Source organism: Anarhichas minor, unplaced genomic scaffold (genome assembly GCF_050575085.1).
Source record: "Anarhichas minor isolate MPS153535 unplaced genomic scaffold, ASM5057508v1 ptg000040l, whole genome shotgun sequence".
Classification (NCBI taxonomy): Eukaryota; Metazoa; Chordata; class Actinopteri; order Perciformes; family Anarhichadidae; genus Anarhichas; species Anarhichas minor.
In genome coordinates, this window is record NW_027466486.1 from 594,180 (window position 1) to 613,806 (window position 19,627).

At 40.0% G+C, this 19,627-nt stretch overlaps 1 protein-coding gene across 1 annotated transcript in view; it reads right to left on the reverse strand.

Annotated features, from left to right (window-relative positions):
• The window catches only part of ehd4 (EH-domain containing 4), a 24,978-nt gene continuing 5,351 nt past the window's right edge, over positions 1-19,627 (reverse strand). The window contains exons 3-8 of the mRNA XM_076107691.1: positions 17,707-17,804; positions 9,255-9,421; positions 9,035-9,168; positions 7,303-7,414; positions 5,938-6,102; positions 1-4,415 (exon numbers count right to left, since the gene is read on the reverse strand). Of these exons, the coding sequence (XP_075963806.1) occupies positions 3,849-4,415; positions 5,938-6,102; positions 7,303-7,414; positions 9,035-9,168; positions 9,255-9,421; positions 17,707-17,804 (1,243 nt within the window). The 3' untranslated portion in view covers positions 1-3,848. The remainder of the gene's footprint in view (positions 4,416-5,937; positions 6,103-7,302; positions 7,415-9,034; positions 9,169-9,254; positions 9,422-17,706; positions 17,805-19,627) is intronic.

Sequence of the window (19,627 nt, forward strand, 5' to 3'; positions counted from 1 at the left end):
TTGAGTACATGTTTGAATAAACTTTATTGTTCTCCAGCTCTGATAACAGGACGAGGAGTCAAACATCATCAGTTTAAACAACAATAATGCAAAATACAGCAAAGTCACAAAAATAAAAAATTTTACATTTTAGATAGATGAATATTTATATTTGAAGTCTGAAGACCGACAGAAACATCTTTAAAACATTTAAAACTGAATATACCTGCTCATTAAAGTGACACGTTTATCCACTGAAGTCTACTTTACAGACGTTCTCTTAGACTGAATCCTCGAGGACGCCGACCGTCCCGTCATGAGAACAGAGTGAGAGGCTTTGAAACCAACCGGCACTAACGGAGCAACATGAAGAAGACGCTTTGTAATGTGAGTCGGACTCTTTGCTTGAGTTCGTCTTTGGTTTTAACGTTAATTTTAACGTCTAAATGCATCTTTACGGTTCAGAACGTTGTCGTCTTTCTGCTGATTTGTGGATCTGACGTCGATGCTGCTTACAGAAAAAAGAGGCAAATTTAACTTTTTTAGTTGTGATTTAAGGCACATTCAGAAACGTTTTCACTTTCATTGACTCAAGTCTACAGTAACAGGAAGCCTCTTTCATTAAGAAGAAGAAGAAGAAGAAGAAGAAGAAGAAGAAGAAATAAAGCCAGATGTTCGTGTGTTATGTCCAGGAACATGTTTTTGTCCGATGCCACTGTGTCTTAATGTGTTAAATATTCGTTGGTATAAACAATAAACTGTTCATAAGAAGAGGACAAAGTCATCGTGCAACCAGTAAACAGGAAGTGACCATATCTGGACTGAGGAGGAGTGACGTAGAGACGCCGTATACGTCTCTGGTAGAGACCTGTCAATCACCGTGTAGCCCCGCCCTAAAGCATCCCCTGCTTTATGGTCTGTTTGACTCTAAATGGACCATCAGTTACTAAATGAACATCATGCTGTATTGAAGAAGACTTGAAACTAGAGATTTAGACCATAAACTCATGTTTACAATGTTTACTGAGGTAATAAATCAAGAGAGAAGTAGAGTCATTTTCTCATAGACTTCTATACAACCAGAGGAGTCGCCCCCTGGTGGACACTAGAGAGAATGCAGCTTTAAAACATGAAGCTTTGACTTCACTTTAAAGAACCGGAGGATAACTTGCTGTTTTCATTCACAGCATTTCTTTCATAATACGTTACGCAGGTCTTGAGGAGGAAACTGAGGTCACCGTCTACGCTGCCGTTTACAATGAGAGGAAACACAAACGTGGACAGTAAAACGTGCCGCAGGACGAGGGTTAAGTCGTCCCCGGAGGCCGAGGTGGGCGTCGTCTCCTCGCTGTTTAAACAGACTCTGACCTTTGATCTCTGACGACCTCAGGAAACCCCGTCAGACGGTCTGTAACTGCTTCCTGTTCTCAAACGTGTGGACGTGAACTACATCACCTTACAGTGTTATTCATCTTTTATTTAGAAAACCCATCTACAGGAAGTCAAATGATGCCAATTTTAAATACCTGATTAATTATTTTTACTAATTCAAAAAGTTTAAATCATGAAATAATTGCTGCTTACAAAACAACAAGCACATTTTTCAGTGGAATGATGTTTTTATTTTCTTTGAAAATGTAAATAAAAACAAAGAAAATGTAATAAAATATTTAAGATTTTCTTTAAAATACAAAAATATATTCTTTGTTTTATTATTATTGGAGGGTAAATTATTGGAAGGCCTGACATGGATTTTGTAATTATATATCGCTTTATATATTTTATATTTATTAATAAAAGAGATTAAATGTCACAAAAATAGTTTGATTTAATTTGTTTTCAAATGAAAAATGTTGCAAAACTCTTCCGCTTCAGCAGCATGATGGGTAATGTAGTTCGGACTCATTTAGGATAATTTATTGTCTTATTCGTCTCTATGTGATCACTTCTTTGTCTGTGAACTCAGTTACTACGGATGTAAAAACATAAAAAAGGGAGGAAGTCAAAATTCGAAACTGACTGCAGATCAGCTCTGTTAATATTTAACAACAAAGTATTTTACAGCGACAGGTCACAAGGTCGAGAAACGACGGTTTAAGGGACACTTTAAAGTAAAGCTTCTGGCCTTCAGAATAAAAGCAGCAAATAATCATAATTCAGTAAAAATCGAAATGTAACGTAGCATCGGATTGTCGGGACAGAGAAATAGTGAAAACACTTTAATAACCAAACAGGACTAGTTTACACTCTGTTCAGAAAACTATGGAATTATTCTGACACTGATTATCAAAAAAACACTATATAAACCTCTAGCACTTTTATTTTGAAGGTCAGAGCTAGTACCCGTGAAGTCATTTTATCATGAGATCTGTATCGTTTGTTTGCCTCCGAATATTCAGTCATTGGGTACATCTCAAGTCTCTTAATTGCATCCCCGTTTCCCTCACTTGCGTCCTTTCCTTGCGTCTTAGTCCCTCCCACCAGGGATGCATGGAGGAAACCATGCGAGGAGAGAGGAACGAGGAAATATGTTTTAAGAGACACGAGACGTCCTTTCCTCAGGTGCGTCACGTGAAGCGACGTCTGTTTCTGATGACGGAGGATCAGCTGATCACAGCTGGATCAGCTGTCAGTCGGCTTTAACAGCTGGAGAGACTTTTGATAAGTTTGTGTCTGTTGACATGATCACTGTACTTAATAATAGTAACTAATAACTAATAAAGACACACAGTAATCACCACTGTAGAGGTGTTTCTCTCTGTAGTCTGTTAACAAACTGTGTCCTGTGTTCCGTTTATAAGCACAGGATCCATTTCTACCGGCGGAATGCGATCGTCTTATTTATGAATTATTCGCGTCTGTACGTTTTGAAATTGTGACTGTGGCGTCATTATTAAATAACCCAGAATATGATTATTGTTTCTCTTAAATGATAAAACTCATCAAACACTCAGGAATGATGTAAAAAGTGTTTCGTCTCTCCGGCTCCCTCTGACTTTAATTGTATTCATAATAAAAGTTATTGAGGGAAATATCAGATCATGAAAAGACAAATCTTTCTAATAAATGAAGAAAGTTGTTTGTGGTCGTTTTGTTGTTCAGACTACAATGAACATTTATTTAAACCAGACGGTGAATCAGAAACCATATCAAATATAAAGCTTGAGTTTATTCTGTGATCTATCTTCACTCTGGTGTTAAACTCAGTCAGTCAGTCCGATCGGCTGCGGCGTCCAATCACATAACTGATGAACAATGAGGGGGCGTGTCGGCCGTTAAATCACTTCCTGGAAGTCTGTTCTCGTGGTTCCTCACTCATGGCTCCTCTGAGGTCCCTCCTCCATCCTCGCTCCTCGCTCCTCTGAGCTACATTAGAGCTTTGGGACGGCCGTCAATATGGCGGCGCAGAAACAACTTCCGGTTCAAGCGAGGATCGAGGAGCGAGGAAACGACAATTAAGAGACTTGAGAAGTACCCATTGAGACATTCAGGGGAACATGACGGAAAAAATTAAGACAGGAAGTTGAAATGTCTTTACAACAGTGTCCTCTTTCAAAATAAAAGCGTCCAGATTAAAGCAGGAGTGTTTTTCTTCTTTGGTGAATTGAATTTGTATATATCTATATATATATATATATCTATATATATCTATATATATCTATATATATATATATATATAGATATATATATGTACATATATAAAGAGATATATATCTATATATAGATATATATCTATATGATCCGTGTCGGTGGCGAGTAAATCCTAAATCTTTGACCGTCCGTCAGTTGGCTGATTGGTTCTCCAGTGAGTCTGAACATCAGGTGGTTTTGTACACTTGGACTCGGTCAGTGTCCCCCCCGTTGGCGCTCTAGTCCTCGCTGTGGTTGTACAGGGTGTTTTCGTCGGCGTCGGTGGGGTTCTTGCGGTGGGACGGGGGCACCAGGTGTTCGGGCAGCTCTCCGGGCAGCTCGTAGCCCTCCAGCTTCACCTTGATGAGGTGCTGGGCGAGCGCGAACTCCTCGTCGTCCAGCATGCCGTCGCGGTCGCAGTCGGCCAGCTTCCAGATCTTCCCCAGCACGGTGTTGGGCAGCCGCGAGTTCATCATCTCCTTCTTGGCGTTGACGCCGGTGATCTTGCCATTGACGGGCATCAGCATATAGAAGATCTCGTCGTAGCGGTGCTTCTCGCGGCTGACGATCCAGTCCTCGGCGTCCGCCCCGGCGCTGATGCCCTCGCCGTAGCCCTGACCGAAGGGCCCTTCCTGGGAGCCCTCGAAGGCGCCGCCGGACACCATAGCCGGCGGCGCCTTGGACTCCTCCTCGCGGATCATCGACATCAGGCCGGCGATCTTGGTGGCCAACATCTTGTCCACCGACTCGACCAGCTTTATCTTCAGGGACGGGAACTTGTTGAAGTCGTAGTGCTGCAACATGTCCTGCAGGAGACAAAAAAACACAGTTTGTTCCTGTTTCACATCATTGACTTTCTCTCTTTTAGGAAAAGTGTTTTCTATTGACGAGAGATTATTGATTGTCTGTTGTAGTTCCTCTCTGTCGCTGACAGATGGCGACAAAAACAAGTTAGTTCATCAAACGTAGTCAAGTACGAGTTCAAGGTACTTGTATACTTCTCCTCTACTACATCTCAGAGGTAAATATTGTACTTTATACTGTACTACATCTCAGAGGTACATATTGTACTTTATACTGTACTACATCTCAGAGGTACATATTGTACTTTGTACTGTTCTACATCTCAGTACTTCAGTAAGGTTTTAAATGCAGGACATTTACTTGTAGGGAAGTATTTTCACAGTGTGGTACTAGTATTTTTACTGCAGTAAAGGATCTGAATACTTCTTCCAACACTGATAATCACATGAGACTGAGCAGAGCTGAGAGGGTCAAACCTCCTGCCTTCTGCAGCTGGACACAGTGTGGTCTGACCTCTGACCTCTGAAGAAGAGCACACACACACACACACACGCACACAGTGTGTCTGCAGGAGGATCCAGATAACTCACAACACGTGTCAGAATATGTGTGAGTGCGTGTCATGAGAGTACACATCTCACCAGGGAACCAAAAAATCTGAAACATTCCCTCTCGTCAATAATCCAATAAATAAAAGTGCAGCTGGGGAACACACACACGCACACACACACACGCACACACACACACACACACACACACACACACACACGACAGACCAGCTGCAGAGTGACAGCGTTCAGTTGAGATCACATTTTGTTCTCATGTGCTGGAGGAAGTACTCTGATCTTTTACTGCAGTCAAAACACAAATATGAGCAACACATTTAGCCTAAAGTCCTCATATTTGTAACGATCGATCGATTCATCGATCCAGTGTCATCGATGCAAAGTTAAAACATCAACACATATCATCACCTTTATTTTGAAAGGCCACGTCTGTGTCGCCGCCTCTTTCCTGTACTTTACACTTTTACTGCACTACATCTCAGAGGATAACGTGTACTTTTACTGCACTACATCTCAGAGGATAACGTGTACTTTTACTGGACTACATCTCAGAGGATAGCGTGTACATTTACTGCACTACATCTCAGAGGATAACGTGTACTTGTACTGCACTACGTTTATCAGGGATCTGTAGTTTCTTTACAGAGGAAATATAAATTAACACACCACCAGAATAAGAAATAAATAAAAATCATAGCTCCACTGCTACAACATTAAAATACATGTTACTGCATCAACAATAATGATCTAATAGTGACTACTTTTACTTTCATACTTTAAGTACATTTAGCTAAAACTACCAACATACTTGCCTTTAACCCTCTGAAACACGATATAAACCTCTAGCACTTATTCACTTTTATAAATAAATGTATATACTGTATGTCAAAAACAAACAAAAAAAAAACTCAAATGTATGAGCTGAGGATGTAAATAAATACATAAGTACATAAAGTACCTGCATCTTGGTGACGTTGGGGAAGTCTCCGGGGCTGATGTGATGCTCCCTCTGAAGGATGCAGTAGATCTCAGGCAGCCTGGAGATAAGCTCCTCCTTCTTCTTCTCTCTTCCAAACAGAGACGGCATCTCCTTCTTCAGGTAGCTGATGATGTAAGCGTGCACCTGCAGGAGTAAAGACCGAGGGAGGAGATGAAGGAGGGGGAGGAGGAGGAGATGAAGATTTAGGAGAAGGAGGAGGAGGAAGAGGAAGAGGAGGAGAAGAAGAAGAAGGAGAAGGAGAAGGAGAAGGAGAAGAAGGTGAGTTGACGGTGATGAAGGCCTAAATGCAAAAAGTGAATCAACATATTTCTACATTCACGTTATGAAAACATCAAAATCCGCTGGTTTATAAAGTCTAATACTTTATATCTCATACATCTGAGATTCAGGTGTCAAACAGAACAACAGGAGACTAAAGGGTTAACTACACTGAGGAGGAGGAGGAGGAAGGAATGGAGGAGTTCAAAAACCCTTCAATCCTTCATACCAGTTAACAGCATTAAGGTGGAAGGAAGGAAGGAAGGAAAGGAGGGAGGGAGTAGGGTTATCTTCTGGAGGGAGGACAGACATACGAGTGATGGATGAGCTCCACCATGAGCCTCTCATCACAAAACCAGTGAGGGACTGAAAGACTCTCAAGAAGGAGGAGCCTGACCATGTGACTTCTGCTACGACACACAAACCAACCAATCAGAACACAGCAGGAAGTGAATGAAAACAACCATCACTCCTGATGCTCGAGGAGGTGAAAGAAGTGAAGGAGGTGAAGTAAGTGAAGGAGGTGAAGTAAGTGAAGGAGGTGAAGTAAGTTAAGGAGGCATAAATAAAAGCTTCTCCTGATTCCTTTTTAAAATAAAACTATAATGAATGAATGAATGAATAAATGAATGCATACATGAATGGATAAATGAATAACTTAATAAATGAATGAATAAATGAATAACTTAATAAATGAATGAATAAATGAATAACTTAATAAATGAAAGAATGAATAAATAACTGAAATAATGAATAAATGAGTGAAAGAATTAATACATGAATGAATTAATGAATAACTTAATGAATGAATGAATGAATGGATGAATAAATGAATGAATGAATGAATATCTACGCTGACCCCCTCCCTGTCTGAACTGATTGCTCAGACATGAAACTGAAACTGCTGACTCTTGAAACTTCATCTTTTATGAGAGAGTGCTTTCATTTCCTGACTTTTTTCCCAGACTCTGAAACACAACCAAACATCCCAGAACATTCCCAGCATTGCTGAGCAGGTTTAAACCCCTGAAGGCCTCTGTGTTAACAGGTCACTTCCTGTCTCACCTTGGCCAGCCTCGCTCTCTTGATCAGGTCGTTGAGCTTACGGAGCGCTGCGTTTCTCGGGAGGCTCTGGATGTCTTTGAACAGGTCCTGAGACTCCGCCTCAAACAGACGCCTGAGGAGGAAGTGAACAAGTGAATTCATTCATTAACTCATCAATAAAACGAAACATAAGGGAGAGAATTAACTAAATCATCAATAAAATAATCAACAACACAAATGAGTGAACAAATGAATGAATGAACAAAACAGACATGTGTTCCTGGACAGCTACATAACTGAATGAATGAATGAATTATCCTGTTACCACTCCAGTAAAATTTGCCTAAAACACCTATCCAAGGCATACTCAAAGTAAATTGAAAGCTGTTCTTGAACTGTTTGGAGTACATGCATGGTTTTGGTCTCTTTTGAAAGGTAACACTCTGAAGTTTTTTCCCCAACAGTGGGAATCACTGTAAATGCTACTGGCATTGAGTAATAGAAGTTTGAACACACTGAAGGAGAAGGTTTTTATTTCTGCCTGAATATGTTTTTGCAAACAGATGCCTGCAGATGACTATAGCTGGGATTTATTAGCTGGAAAACACAATGGGACCACAGCATGAAGCCTTACCTAGTCCAAGTTCAAATTTGATAACAATACCACAGAAAATTAATATTTTACACATGTTTTAATAAGGGTATGTATAGGCGTTTTCCAAAAAAGTACATTTGGGGACCCATGGTAACCATAGTAACATACCTAGGCTGTGTAGAAATGTGTATTCATAATTCAAACTAAAGCTTATTTATGTCTAAATACAGTAATCTATAAGTTATTTCACCATTATTCACTTTCACAAATTCTACAAAACTCTTAAAAACCACACTTTGAATTTAACGCACGGACACAGGGACCTGACTCGCGGTTACGCAGTGACTTCCACGTTCTGCCTCTAAATCTAACCCCTGAATCCGTATATCGTTATTTTCGAAATTTCATTGGCTATACGAAGCGTGAGTCATCAGAACGATCGGTTGCAATTGGCTCGAGCGTTACACGAAAGAAGAGGGGCAGGCACTGTCCTTCAACGGGGACTCTCGTTGGCTATTGTAGGCTGAATGAATGGATGAATGAATAGATGGATGAATTGATGGATGAATAGATGGATGAATGAATGAATAGATGGATGAATGAATGGATGAATATCTGGCCTGTTCTCAGAATTCTGCAGCGGTTTGGATGGATGAATGAATAGATGGATGAATGAATGGATGGATTAATATCTGACCTGTTCTCAGAGTTCTGCAGCAGTTTGGATGGATGAATGAATTAATTGATGGATGAATGAATAGATGGATGAATAAATATCTGACCTGTTCTCAGAGTTCTGCAGTGGTTTGGATGGATGAATGAATGGATGAATGAATAGATGGATGAATGGATGGATGAATATCTGACCTGTTCTCAGAGTTCTGCAGCGGTATGGATGGATGAATGAATGGATGAATGAATGGATGGATGAATGAATAGATGGATGAATATCTGACCTGTTCTCAGAGTTCTGCAGCGGTTTGGATGAATGAATAGATGGATGAATGAATAGATGGATGAATGAATAGATGGATGAATGGATGGATGAATATCTGACCTGTTCTCAGAGTTCTGCAGCGGTTTGGATGGATGAATGGATGAATGAATAGATGGATGAATGAATAGATGGATGTATGAATGGATGGATGAATATCTGACCTGTTCTCAGAGTTCTGCAGCGGTTTGCCCCAGAAGGATCCCAGATAGACTCTCACCACCTCTGGAGTGTTGATCACTTTCCCCAGTGACCACATGAGGGCGCCGTATACCCTCATCAGCTGCTGCGTGTCCACCTGAGAGCGCAGGTGAGGAAGAGGTTATTTGTTTCACAATGCCAATCATGTCTTCATCGTCCTCATCATCCTCATCGTCCTCCTACCTGGTCGGCCTTGTTGAGGACGACTCGGATCTTGTCGTCTTGTCCTTTGAAGGCTCGGATGGCTTCGGAGAACTCATCTGAAATGTCCAGTTTGTGAGCGTCGAACAGCAGAATGATCCGATCCACACGCTCCCCGAACCAACGCAGCACCTCCGCAAAGTCATAACCTGCAGACAGGAAGTTCATCCTTTCAGAATAAAGTCTGTAAGAACACTTAAACCCACTTTGACCGATGTGAAGGTGAAGGTAAGAATTTCTACTTCTGTGACAAAGAATTTGCTTTAAATTTCAATTATATTTAGTTGCGATTTTATTTTTCTAATTACTTGGATATTCCAACAAATGTCTAGTTATTGATGATTTATTTGTTGACTTCACTTTTCAGATGCCTGGTTTAACTACAGTGTGTGTAAACCAGTCAAACAGGGTCCATGTTAGACTGAGGGGTCATCGAGGACACTATTGGAGTCTCTATTGAGCACCACTCTGAAGGAATAAGTTAAAAGAAAACTGAAAAGGAAAAGTACAGCAAATTCACATGTGTTCCCAGAATATTTAATCTTATATTAACAAGTGATCGCACCAGCTGATTTCTGACATCCCAGTGCCCCTTTGGTAACTGTAGTATTATTATATTAATGATGGAATAATGTAATATTAATATAATATCATGATAGTAATGACGGAGTAGGAAGCTTTCCAATATTCAATGACGGAAACGCAAACATGCAACTGAGAACAGGACAACAGAGCAACGAGGGCATTACAGCTGCTACACTATGTCTTTAAATGTGTGTGTGTGTGCGTGTGCGTGTGTGTGTGTGTGTGTGTAAAGTGATATGTGGCAGCAGTTTGGGTGTGGTTCCTCTCAAACTTGGTGACACTCAGCTCTGAAGCTAAACTGAGACAAAAGCTTTTAAAGTTGTCTTGATGTTGGAAAATCCTGCTCAGAGTTCAGAATCTGCTGTGTTCTACTTTACTGTGTTCTACTATACTGTGTTCTACTTTACTGTGTTCTACTTTACTGTGTTCTTTACTGTTCTGTGGTTTATCATGACTAACACAACAACACAACACAAACATCTCAGAGACATATAAAAACAAAACCATCCGACTGCAGGGACACGAGCAGAAGGAAGAGAGGAATATTTAGGTGAACTGTCCCTTTAAGAGTTATAGAAGCAAGAACATCATCCATGAGTCACCAGCAGGAGGAAAGTTCCACTTCCTGTTAGGACATCTAGAAAACTACACACTCACATCAGCTGATCTCTCTTTTGACGCACTTCAGTATTTGTCTTCAAGGTCACCTTTAAAGTCCACACACACACACACACACACACACACACACACACACACACACACACACACACACACACACCACCATCCAGGTTCACTTCAGTCTGTAGACTCCTTTTAAAACGGCTTCAGAACTTTTAAAATCAACACTTGAACATAACATCTGCAGTTTTGATTCATTAAAACAGAATCAATCAATCAGTCACCTGATCAATGTCTGTGACGCTGCCGTGTTGAACAATAGGTTTCACATTTCAACCTTTAACGTGGAGGAGCTGCTGTCCACAATCACAACAACACTGTTTGTGGACACAACACAACACACGCACAACTCAACACAACACAGCGCGCGCACACACACACACAGTTATTAACCCTTGTTACACAACTAAAATTAATTCATGTTAATTTTTATTGTTTATTTTTAGCCAGACAATATTGTTTCAGTTTCGTTTTTCTTAAAGAATATATATTTTTTATTCAGTCTACGCACAATCATTTTAGTTTCACTTTCAGTTTCAGATAAAAACTTTTATGAATAAAGTTGTTCTTTGGTTTTTATTCGACCTCTTCAGAATAAAGTGACAAGGTTTTTATTTCTTCTTCCTGCTGCTCAGCTGGAAGGAATCCTGAATAAAAGATGTGTGAAGGTGTCAGGAACAGCTTCAGGTTACACCTGTTCAGGTGTTTGTGATGCTGAGTGAAGGAGTGAGTGAGTGAGTAGGAGTGAGTGAGTGAGTAGGAGTGAGTGAGTGAAAGAGAGAAGGAGTGAGTGAGTGAGTGATTGAAGGATACATCAGCTTCATCAGAAACTTCCTGCACCTCTGAGACTGAAAACACTTCCTTCCAGGTTTTAAAAACGGTTCTCTAGGACGACTGATTGCTCCACTTGTTCCACTTCCTGTTCCAAAGGGAAACACCTTCAGACTAACAATACCACTTCCTCTTTAGAGCTGCAACATACTGTATTCATGTCCTGGAAAAAAATGATGTGTGTGCAGAGTGCAACAGAGGAATTCATTTATGTTTCCTCTGTTGCACTCTGCACACATCATTTTTTTAAAATTTATTTTAAAAATAAGCTTCACTACTCACACACACGATGGTGTTTAGGATACAAACAGGGGACCGTGCTACAACGTAGGACCGGTAAATAAATACTAAACTGGTATAGGATTTAAAATTAATAAAATATAGTGTACACATGACAATGCACCATAAGTATGCAATGTTTATTTGGGCGTTTACTGAATTCATGTTGCTAGTGAACTTAACGAGAGGAAACTGTCTCCGGTGTTTATTTCCTTAACGAAAACTAAATATGTTGGTTAATGACATTTTTTTTTCACGACTAAGACGTGACAATGACGAAGTCATCAAACACTAACTGTGGTAATATCACTGACAAAAAAAGATCCACATCAGGACCACATCGACACACGAGTCAGGAGGACTCAGGGTAACTTAAAGTTAACAATGACAACAGAAACCAGCTGATATTTTGGTTAAAACGTTGAATATAAGAAAATAGTTACCGTTTCTTTGATGAAGAGAAAACTAAAATGCCCAAACTTGACTTAAAAAGCAGGATGACGTGACTAAATGTTAAAACTAACAAAGGACATTTGACACCAGACGAAGACTAAATAGAGGAAAATAGCTAACAAAAACAAAACACTTTAAGTTTCTTAGCACTAAGTTCATATTTTTTGGATCACTAAATACAAATTGTTGCAATGAGTTCATTGTATTTTTCTATTCAATGTGAAAATTCACAATACAAAACAAAACTGAATTAGTTACGTGGGTGCAGAGGACAGCGCTAGTCCCTAAATAATGAACGACTTTAGCAGGAAGCTACCAATTAGAGCTCAACCACTTCTCTAATGTTTAGTACATCCTTCGTTTTGTGATCACAGTTGTTCTACGTACAATCACCTGCCACAATCTATCTTTAAGTTCTGCATCTCTGTATTCATTCATTTGTTTGTCAAAGTGAATCGGTTTACTAGATGTCATTTTCGATGATGCATGTACGGTGTCTCTGAGTGGTCAAACAACTCAGACAGATGTGAATAAAAAGCAGAAAATCAAACCTGTTCCATAAACTATAATGATGTAGACGGTGTGAAAAACGTGATTGACACACCGTGAGGCTGTATTTAAAAGAGAAAGCTACGAGCCAAACAAGTTGTTTGATCCAAACTTTTCATGTTTAATTTGCAACAAAACTGCTTCAGTTTCTAAAGAAGTCATAAAACTACATTTAAATCCAGACGGGGACGGTTAGATCATATTTCGTCTCCCAACTTCTCCACACCGAGGGAAAAAAAGTAGCTAAAAGTGCTATTAAGCATCTCTTCTCTTTGTTTGGGAATAATGTGTTTGATGCCTGGTAAATACATTTAAAAGGAACAGTCAAACATTTTGGGAAACACAGAAAGAAAGAGATGTATCTTTATGCTTACCTTAGCATAAAGACTGGAAACAGAGGGAAACTGCTAGCCTGGCTCTGTCTAAAGGCCAAACACACAGAGAGCAGGTCCTCTAAAGTTCACTAATTAACATGCTGGTTTGTTTCGTGTGAATACAAACAGAAATGTTCCTTTAATAAATAATTCCTGCTGTAGAAGTGAAGCGATGTCATGTTGGTCACTGAGTTCATTTACGGGACCAGGACTGAAGCAGACCAGTGAAACCAGAAACCAGGACTGGACTGGACTGGAAAGGGTGGGACAGAGGACAGAGTCTCTGGGGAAGAAGGGAGGGACTACTGGCTGAAAGCCCAGGAGGACGAGCTGTCAGGTTTATGAAATACAGAGATTTAAACCCAAGAAGAAGAAGAAGAAGAAGAAGAAGAAGAAGAACAAGAACAAGAACAAGAACAAGAACAAAAACTAAGAAAAGGTTAAAGACAAGAGGAGAAGAACCAGGTAGGGGGCTCTCGATTTTACGGAGAAAGTTTAGCGTACAGCGCGTCGTACAATGCACTTATCAGGAACGAATATAATGAATGTTACACACATGTTATATACCCAATTAAAGAAAAAAGTCTGGGCTACAAGATCATGTAAGCCATTCTTACATGCTCCAAACACAATTCTACACAACTAAAACAAACAACTAATGCTGCAGTACTAACGTTACTGAAGTATTAACGTTAGTTACAGCAAGTCAAATTACAGCGATACTCACTTTACTGCAGTAAAGTTACTGCGGTACTATTCACATTACTGCAGTACTACTCACATTACTGAAGTACTAATGTTACCACCCCCCCTCCCACCTTGTGTGTGTTTTTGTGGTATTTATACTTCCTGGTTCATGATTACGTCAATAACAAAATCTACGAATCACGGCGCATTATTTTTCGTAGCTTTTGCTATGATTGCTGGATGAGACCAGCCTGCCATTCATCTCTACTACAAACGTAGATATCACACGTCACGTTTGGTCTCATGTTTCTGCAGGTTAAGTGTGGACGCTGTAGAGGACTCACCTCAACTTTATTACTGCAGAACAATTTGACTGTTTGAAATAAATCTAACTGAGCAAGAAAACAAAAAAGAATCTGACACACAAGAACTTCTACAAAACAAACATGGAGGTCGACACCTCGACACAACAGGTGGTAAAATAAAACGTGTGTACAGTGAAGCAGCTGCAGAACACACACACACACACAAACACGTTCTGTCAGAGCAGTAGCTGTAATCTGTCAGTGATGATGCTGATGTAATGTGTGTGTTTAACGTATTCAGGAGGAATTTAAATCTAAATGTTTCCAGATGGAGGGAACGCCCGCCGCCGCTTCCTGTGGCCCCTCCCTCTAACCCCCCCCCCCCCCCCCCCCCCGTCCAGCTGAGGCCTTTAACGGATGCTGTCATCATCATCATCATGACTCGCTACGAGAGCAGCAGGAGAAACTTCATCATCTCTGTGCAGAACAAGCCAAGGCACTGCCTCCTCATTTGCATGTTTTTTAGGGTTCATAACAGCTAATATTCTCCTAAAATTAAACATAAATCAAAGACAATGAAGGACAGTTTGTAGTTAACATTCTTCCATAACACGTCTTCTTTTAGACTCGTGGAAATAAAACATTTATTTTACTACTTTGTTTATTTACGTCTGTAGATTTCTCCTAAATTCACCAAAAGTTACCATTACATTACAATACAGTCATTTAGCAGACGCTTTTATGCAAAGCGACTTACAATCAGATTCTATCACATTCACACACCGTAGGCACAGCTACGGGAGCATGACACATCGACATGCAACTAGCGGAGCAGGGGATCGAACCGCCGATCCTCTGATTGAAGGACGGCCCTGCTCTCCACTTAGCCACAGTCGGCCATTACATAATGCCTCATTTCTATATTGAAACATAACATTTCAGAAAACTTGTAATACAATAAATAATCTTCTTAATGTGAGTAATGAACTGGTGAAGTTTCATGGTGATATCTATGAGTACATTTTTTGAACCTATTCACCTGTAGTGTCTTCTAAATGTCTGTAATTGAACTAAACATCTCTTTAAAGGACGTTTTCTCTAAATGAGTTTGTTGATTCAGAACATGTCCACAGTTGTGTATTTGGAGACAAAAGTTGCGTTTTTTGTGTCTCAGTAACATTTCCTGCCTCCTCATCCCAAATGTTTTGCTTCCATCCACCAGAAATCTGTATCAGAGAATCCAGCTGTCATCGAGGCCACACATCTGTTTCTCTGCTGACTTTCACTTGCCAGATTTGTAACAACTTCTACTCTCAGCTTCCTCCTGAGGTCATTTATATTTATATATATATATATATATATATATATATATATATACACACACACACACAAGATACTGGAGGTCTCATTGCTGTCATTAACTTAAAACCAACAATGTCTCTGAGTGTTTCGGTGCAGTTCCTCTCATGGCCACTAGGTGCCGGCTACAACGCGTCTTTATGGAAGTCAGATTGAATTTGTCTTTTTTATTCTTCCATGCCTTTTTTTTTACCCACATGCAACTAAAAAAGCATATATCAATAAGTGTGTAAATATACAGTCGGTTTGCTGTGTTTTCATACAATTGCCAGCTTTTGCACATTTTATACGGTGTTACTCCAAAACATGTTTAAAACCTCCTGTCAATAAATCATAATGATCTGTAGATGGATGCAATTTTATTGATTAAATACTCCATATTTCAGTATTACGTATACATTACAGCCTAATTCACTGAATTCTTTATATTTATGTATCCGTCTATAATATCCTATATTTTTTAGGATGTTTAATGTTTAACAAAGTACTAGCTGTTACGTATGGTTCTATATCCTGCTGTGAATGTTTGTGCTTGGGTGTGTGTGTGTGTGTGTGTGTGTATTCTGTGTCTTTTGACTTCTAGGTGCAGCTCCCTAACGAGTGATTGAAGGCACCTGGATGAGGATGTGGTTTACCTATATAAGCACCTCCTTGCTCCGCCCTCGCTCTCTCTCTCATCTGCCTGGCACCAGACCCTGGTCTGCAGTGGGATTTGCACACTACAGTTTACTTGTGTCCTGTAAATAAACTGTCAGCTGTGGTTGTTTTTAACATAACTTGGTGTTGTGTCCCTCCTATATGTTGCGACACCCGAGCCGGTCGTAACACTAGCACAAAGAGTAAAGGTACATAAATACATAAGTACTAATCCTGTATTGTTACTGCAGATCTTAAAACAGATTAGATGAGAAACATCCTGATAGTTTCTCTGGTTTCAGGTCCTCATTTAGTAACTCTTGTGGTTAAAGATCAGCAGCAGTGATTCATCAGAGGAAACAGCCGAGAGACAAAACAGGAAGTGAGGGATGAAGAATTTCACAAGAACATTTTACTGTGAAAAACCTTCTGCACCTGTTGGTGCCAAGGACCAGGACAGTTTATGAAAATCTGTGTTTTTTGGGGTAAAAGTAGAAATTATGTCCCGATGGTGGTGCTAGAGAAGGTTCCCAAAATCATTAGGATTCAGTCTAGTCCCAAATCAAGACTGTTAAATCCCGAATCCCAAACTTTGAATTTTGAGTCATAAGCAAGTCTGAATGGACTCTGTTTTGCAATTTCAACAACAGAGTAATAATTAGGGTTGGGTACCGAAAACCGGTGCCGGTATGGTACCGGTTCCTATACGACCGGTATCTACCGGACTGAAATGCAACGCAGATTTCGGTGCTTCCTTTCGGTACCTGAGCAGATTGAAATACTTTTTTTACACTACTCTGATGACTCCGTCCTAGGTTAGCTCATCGGTCCCGCTGCCGCTCATAAGCACAACAACACAGGCACGCGGAAGCTTCTTCTTCTTCTTCTTTGAGGTGTAGTGGCGGTTGGCAAACGATGAATTGGCGCATTAGCGCCACCAACTGGTTAAATAAAATAAAATAAGTCAGGAGAGGTCATATTTCGCCAGAGAGGGCAAATATGCTCATATTTCTGCAAAAGAATTGCTGAAATTTGAAGCTGTAGTGTGTGTACAGAGTGTGTGTGTGTGTTTTGTATTTATTGTTATTTATTTAAGTATACTGTAAACTGTTAACAGTATTGTTCATAGTTTGAAGTTAAAAAGTTTGAAGCCAAGTGTTTTGTATTTATTTATATTTATAGTATACTTTAAACAGTTAATATATTGTTCAATTTGAAGAAAAAAGTATCGGTTCAGGCACCGTTTAGGCACCGGTATCGTTTTAAAAGTATCGTTTTAGCACCGGTATCGGAAAAAACCCAAACGATACCCAACCCAAGTAATAATACATTCAATTAATGTATAATGATTTTTTATTAATCTGTTAAAATAAGTTTGTTAAAACAAGTACGAGTGAACTCATAAACAAAAGGGTGAATTAAGTGCCAACTTCCTGGGAGTGAACAGTGTTAATAATAAGCCCGCTCCCTGATCTGTCGGGGTACTGTGACCTCTGACCTCTGCTGCCTGTGAGTTTAAACTGTGAGCGACGAACGAAACAACTGTTTGGATCCCAAGAGGCCGACTGCTCTCTGACTTCATACAATATGAGGAAGTGAAAGAATCTCAAGGACTATTATGCCACAACACGAAAGGAGCGAGAGCTTAGTCAGCTAACACACACACACACACACACAGAGAGAGAGAGAGGTTATTACCTCTGCTGATTCGCTGTTTCTCTCCAGACAGGATACCAGGAGTGTCGATGATGCTGATGCTCTGAAGAACCTGATTGGGCATCTGAGAGCAGATGAACCTGAACACAGAGAGACAGGAATCCATCAGAGTATCGTCTATCATGAGTGTGTGTGTGGTTATATCTCAGAGAAAACAATAAACAGATATTTTTAAAAATATGCACGTTCATTTACAGCATATGACTGTTTTTTACATTTTGTGTTTGCATTTAACAAGCCGGATAAAACATGTTAATAGGAGTAGTTTTTTAATTTGTCCAGAGCCAGGTTAGCAGTTTCCCCCCCGCTTCCAGTCTTTATGCTAAGATAGGCTAACCACGTCCTGGTTATGGTGAACATCAAAGAGAAAAAGAATATTTACCAAAATGTTAAACCGTTAAAGGATGTAATCTAGAGACGAAAAATAAACTTTTTGTTTCACTTATATTTGTGTGTGTGTGTGTGACCTCCTTGTTACCTCGTCATAAATATAAACTTAAATTTAGCCGACTGACTGCGGCGCCGGGGAAAAAACAAAACGGCCACGCCAACACGTGGTGACGCACACACACTTCCCCCTGGAAACAATAACTTACTGTGGTTCCTCCATCACACAGGGACGAGGTGGGATTCCTGGTTAAAGGAATGCGCTTCAACACACACACATTAACACACACACACACACACACACACACACACACACACACACACTGTAACACACACACACACAGTTCGAGGGTTGACTGTCTCCTCCACTTCCTGCTGCCACTCTGAGAAATATTTTGGGACGGAGGAAATACGTTTGGATCGGAGTGTTTTTAGCTAAATTTAAATCCTCGCTATGAACTAACAGTGTGTGTGTGTGTGTGTGTGTGTGTGTGTGTGTGTGTTTACATGTCAATCAGGCCTGGAGGGGTCATTTCCCAGGTCGTGGGTGTTTTGAGGAAAGCAGTGACAGCAGTGTGAAGAGCTGATCTAAGTGTGTGGAGTCAGGACGGTTTTTCAGCAGCCGTACGTCAGAAAAAGAGTTCTACGACTGAAGAAGAAAGCTTCGTTTATACGCTTTGTTGTGCACCTCTGGATTTTTGTAACTTGGCGATGTGACAAATAGTTAACTGATAAAAACGTTATTTACATTTCTGAGGATTAAACAAAGAAGGTTAGTTTGTAGATGCTTTAGAAACAGGAGGTGTTTAAAATCTACATTATAGTAAATATTTTGCAGCCAAATCAAAGAGTTTACAGGATATTCAACCTTTGTTTCTTTATAACACATTTAATACTTGACTTCTTTCTTTACAGGGTTTGTATGAAGGTGATAAAGTAGTATATGAATACGAGATATGAGTTTACTGATAATTACAATCCCTCCTCGACAGGTTGGTTTATGGTGTTTTGTTGGTTTCACTCATCGTCTTTTTGATTCTTCGCATTTAATTTTGTTTGTTCATCCTCTGACGTTTCAGAGAATAAAGCAACGAAGAGCTCGTTGAGCATAAACTCCTTTGCGTGTCCTCGGAGCTTGTTCGCCATCCGTGGAGGATCACTATCGGTATCAAGCGCAAGTTTTAACGGAGCTTAAACGGAGTTTGGTTGTTGATTTTAGTCGTGGTTAGAAAGCTCTGGAGAAAAAAATTACACGTAATATTAATATTAACAATTTTATTGTGAAAAAACCTTAACGAGTGTTTTCATTATGATTATGGATTAATCAGCCGATCAGAGACTCACCGGGACGTATTCCAGTTATTGTTTTGTGTTATTAAAGATATTCAGGTCATATCAAAGAAAAGCTTCACATCCTTTAGAACAGAGGTCTTCAACAGGGGGTCTGCGACCCCTAGGGGATCCACTGAAGGGGGTCCGCGAAATTTTTGGATGATTAGACAAATTTGTTTTTTTC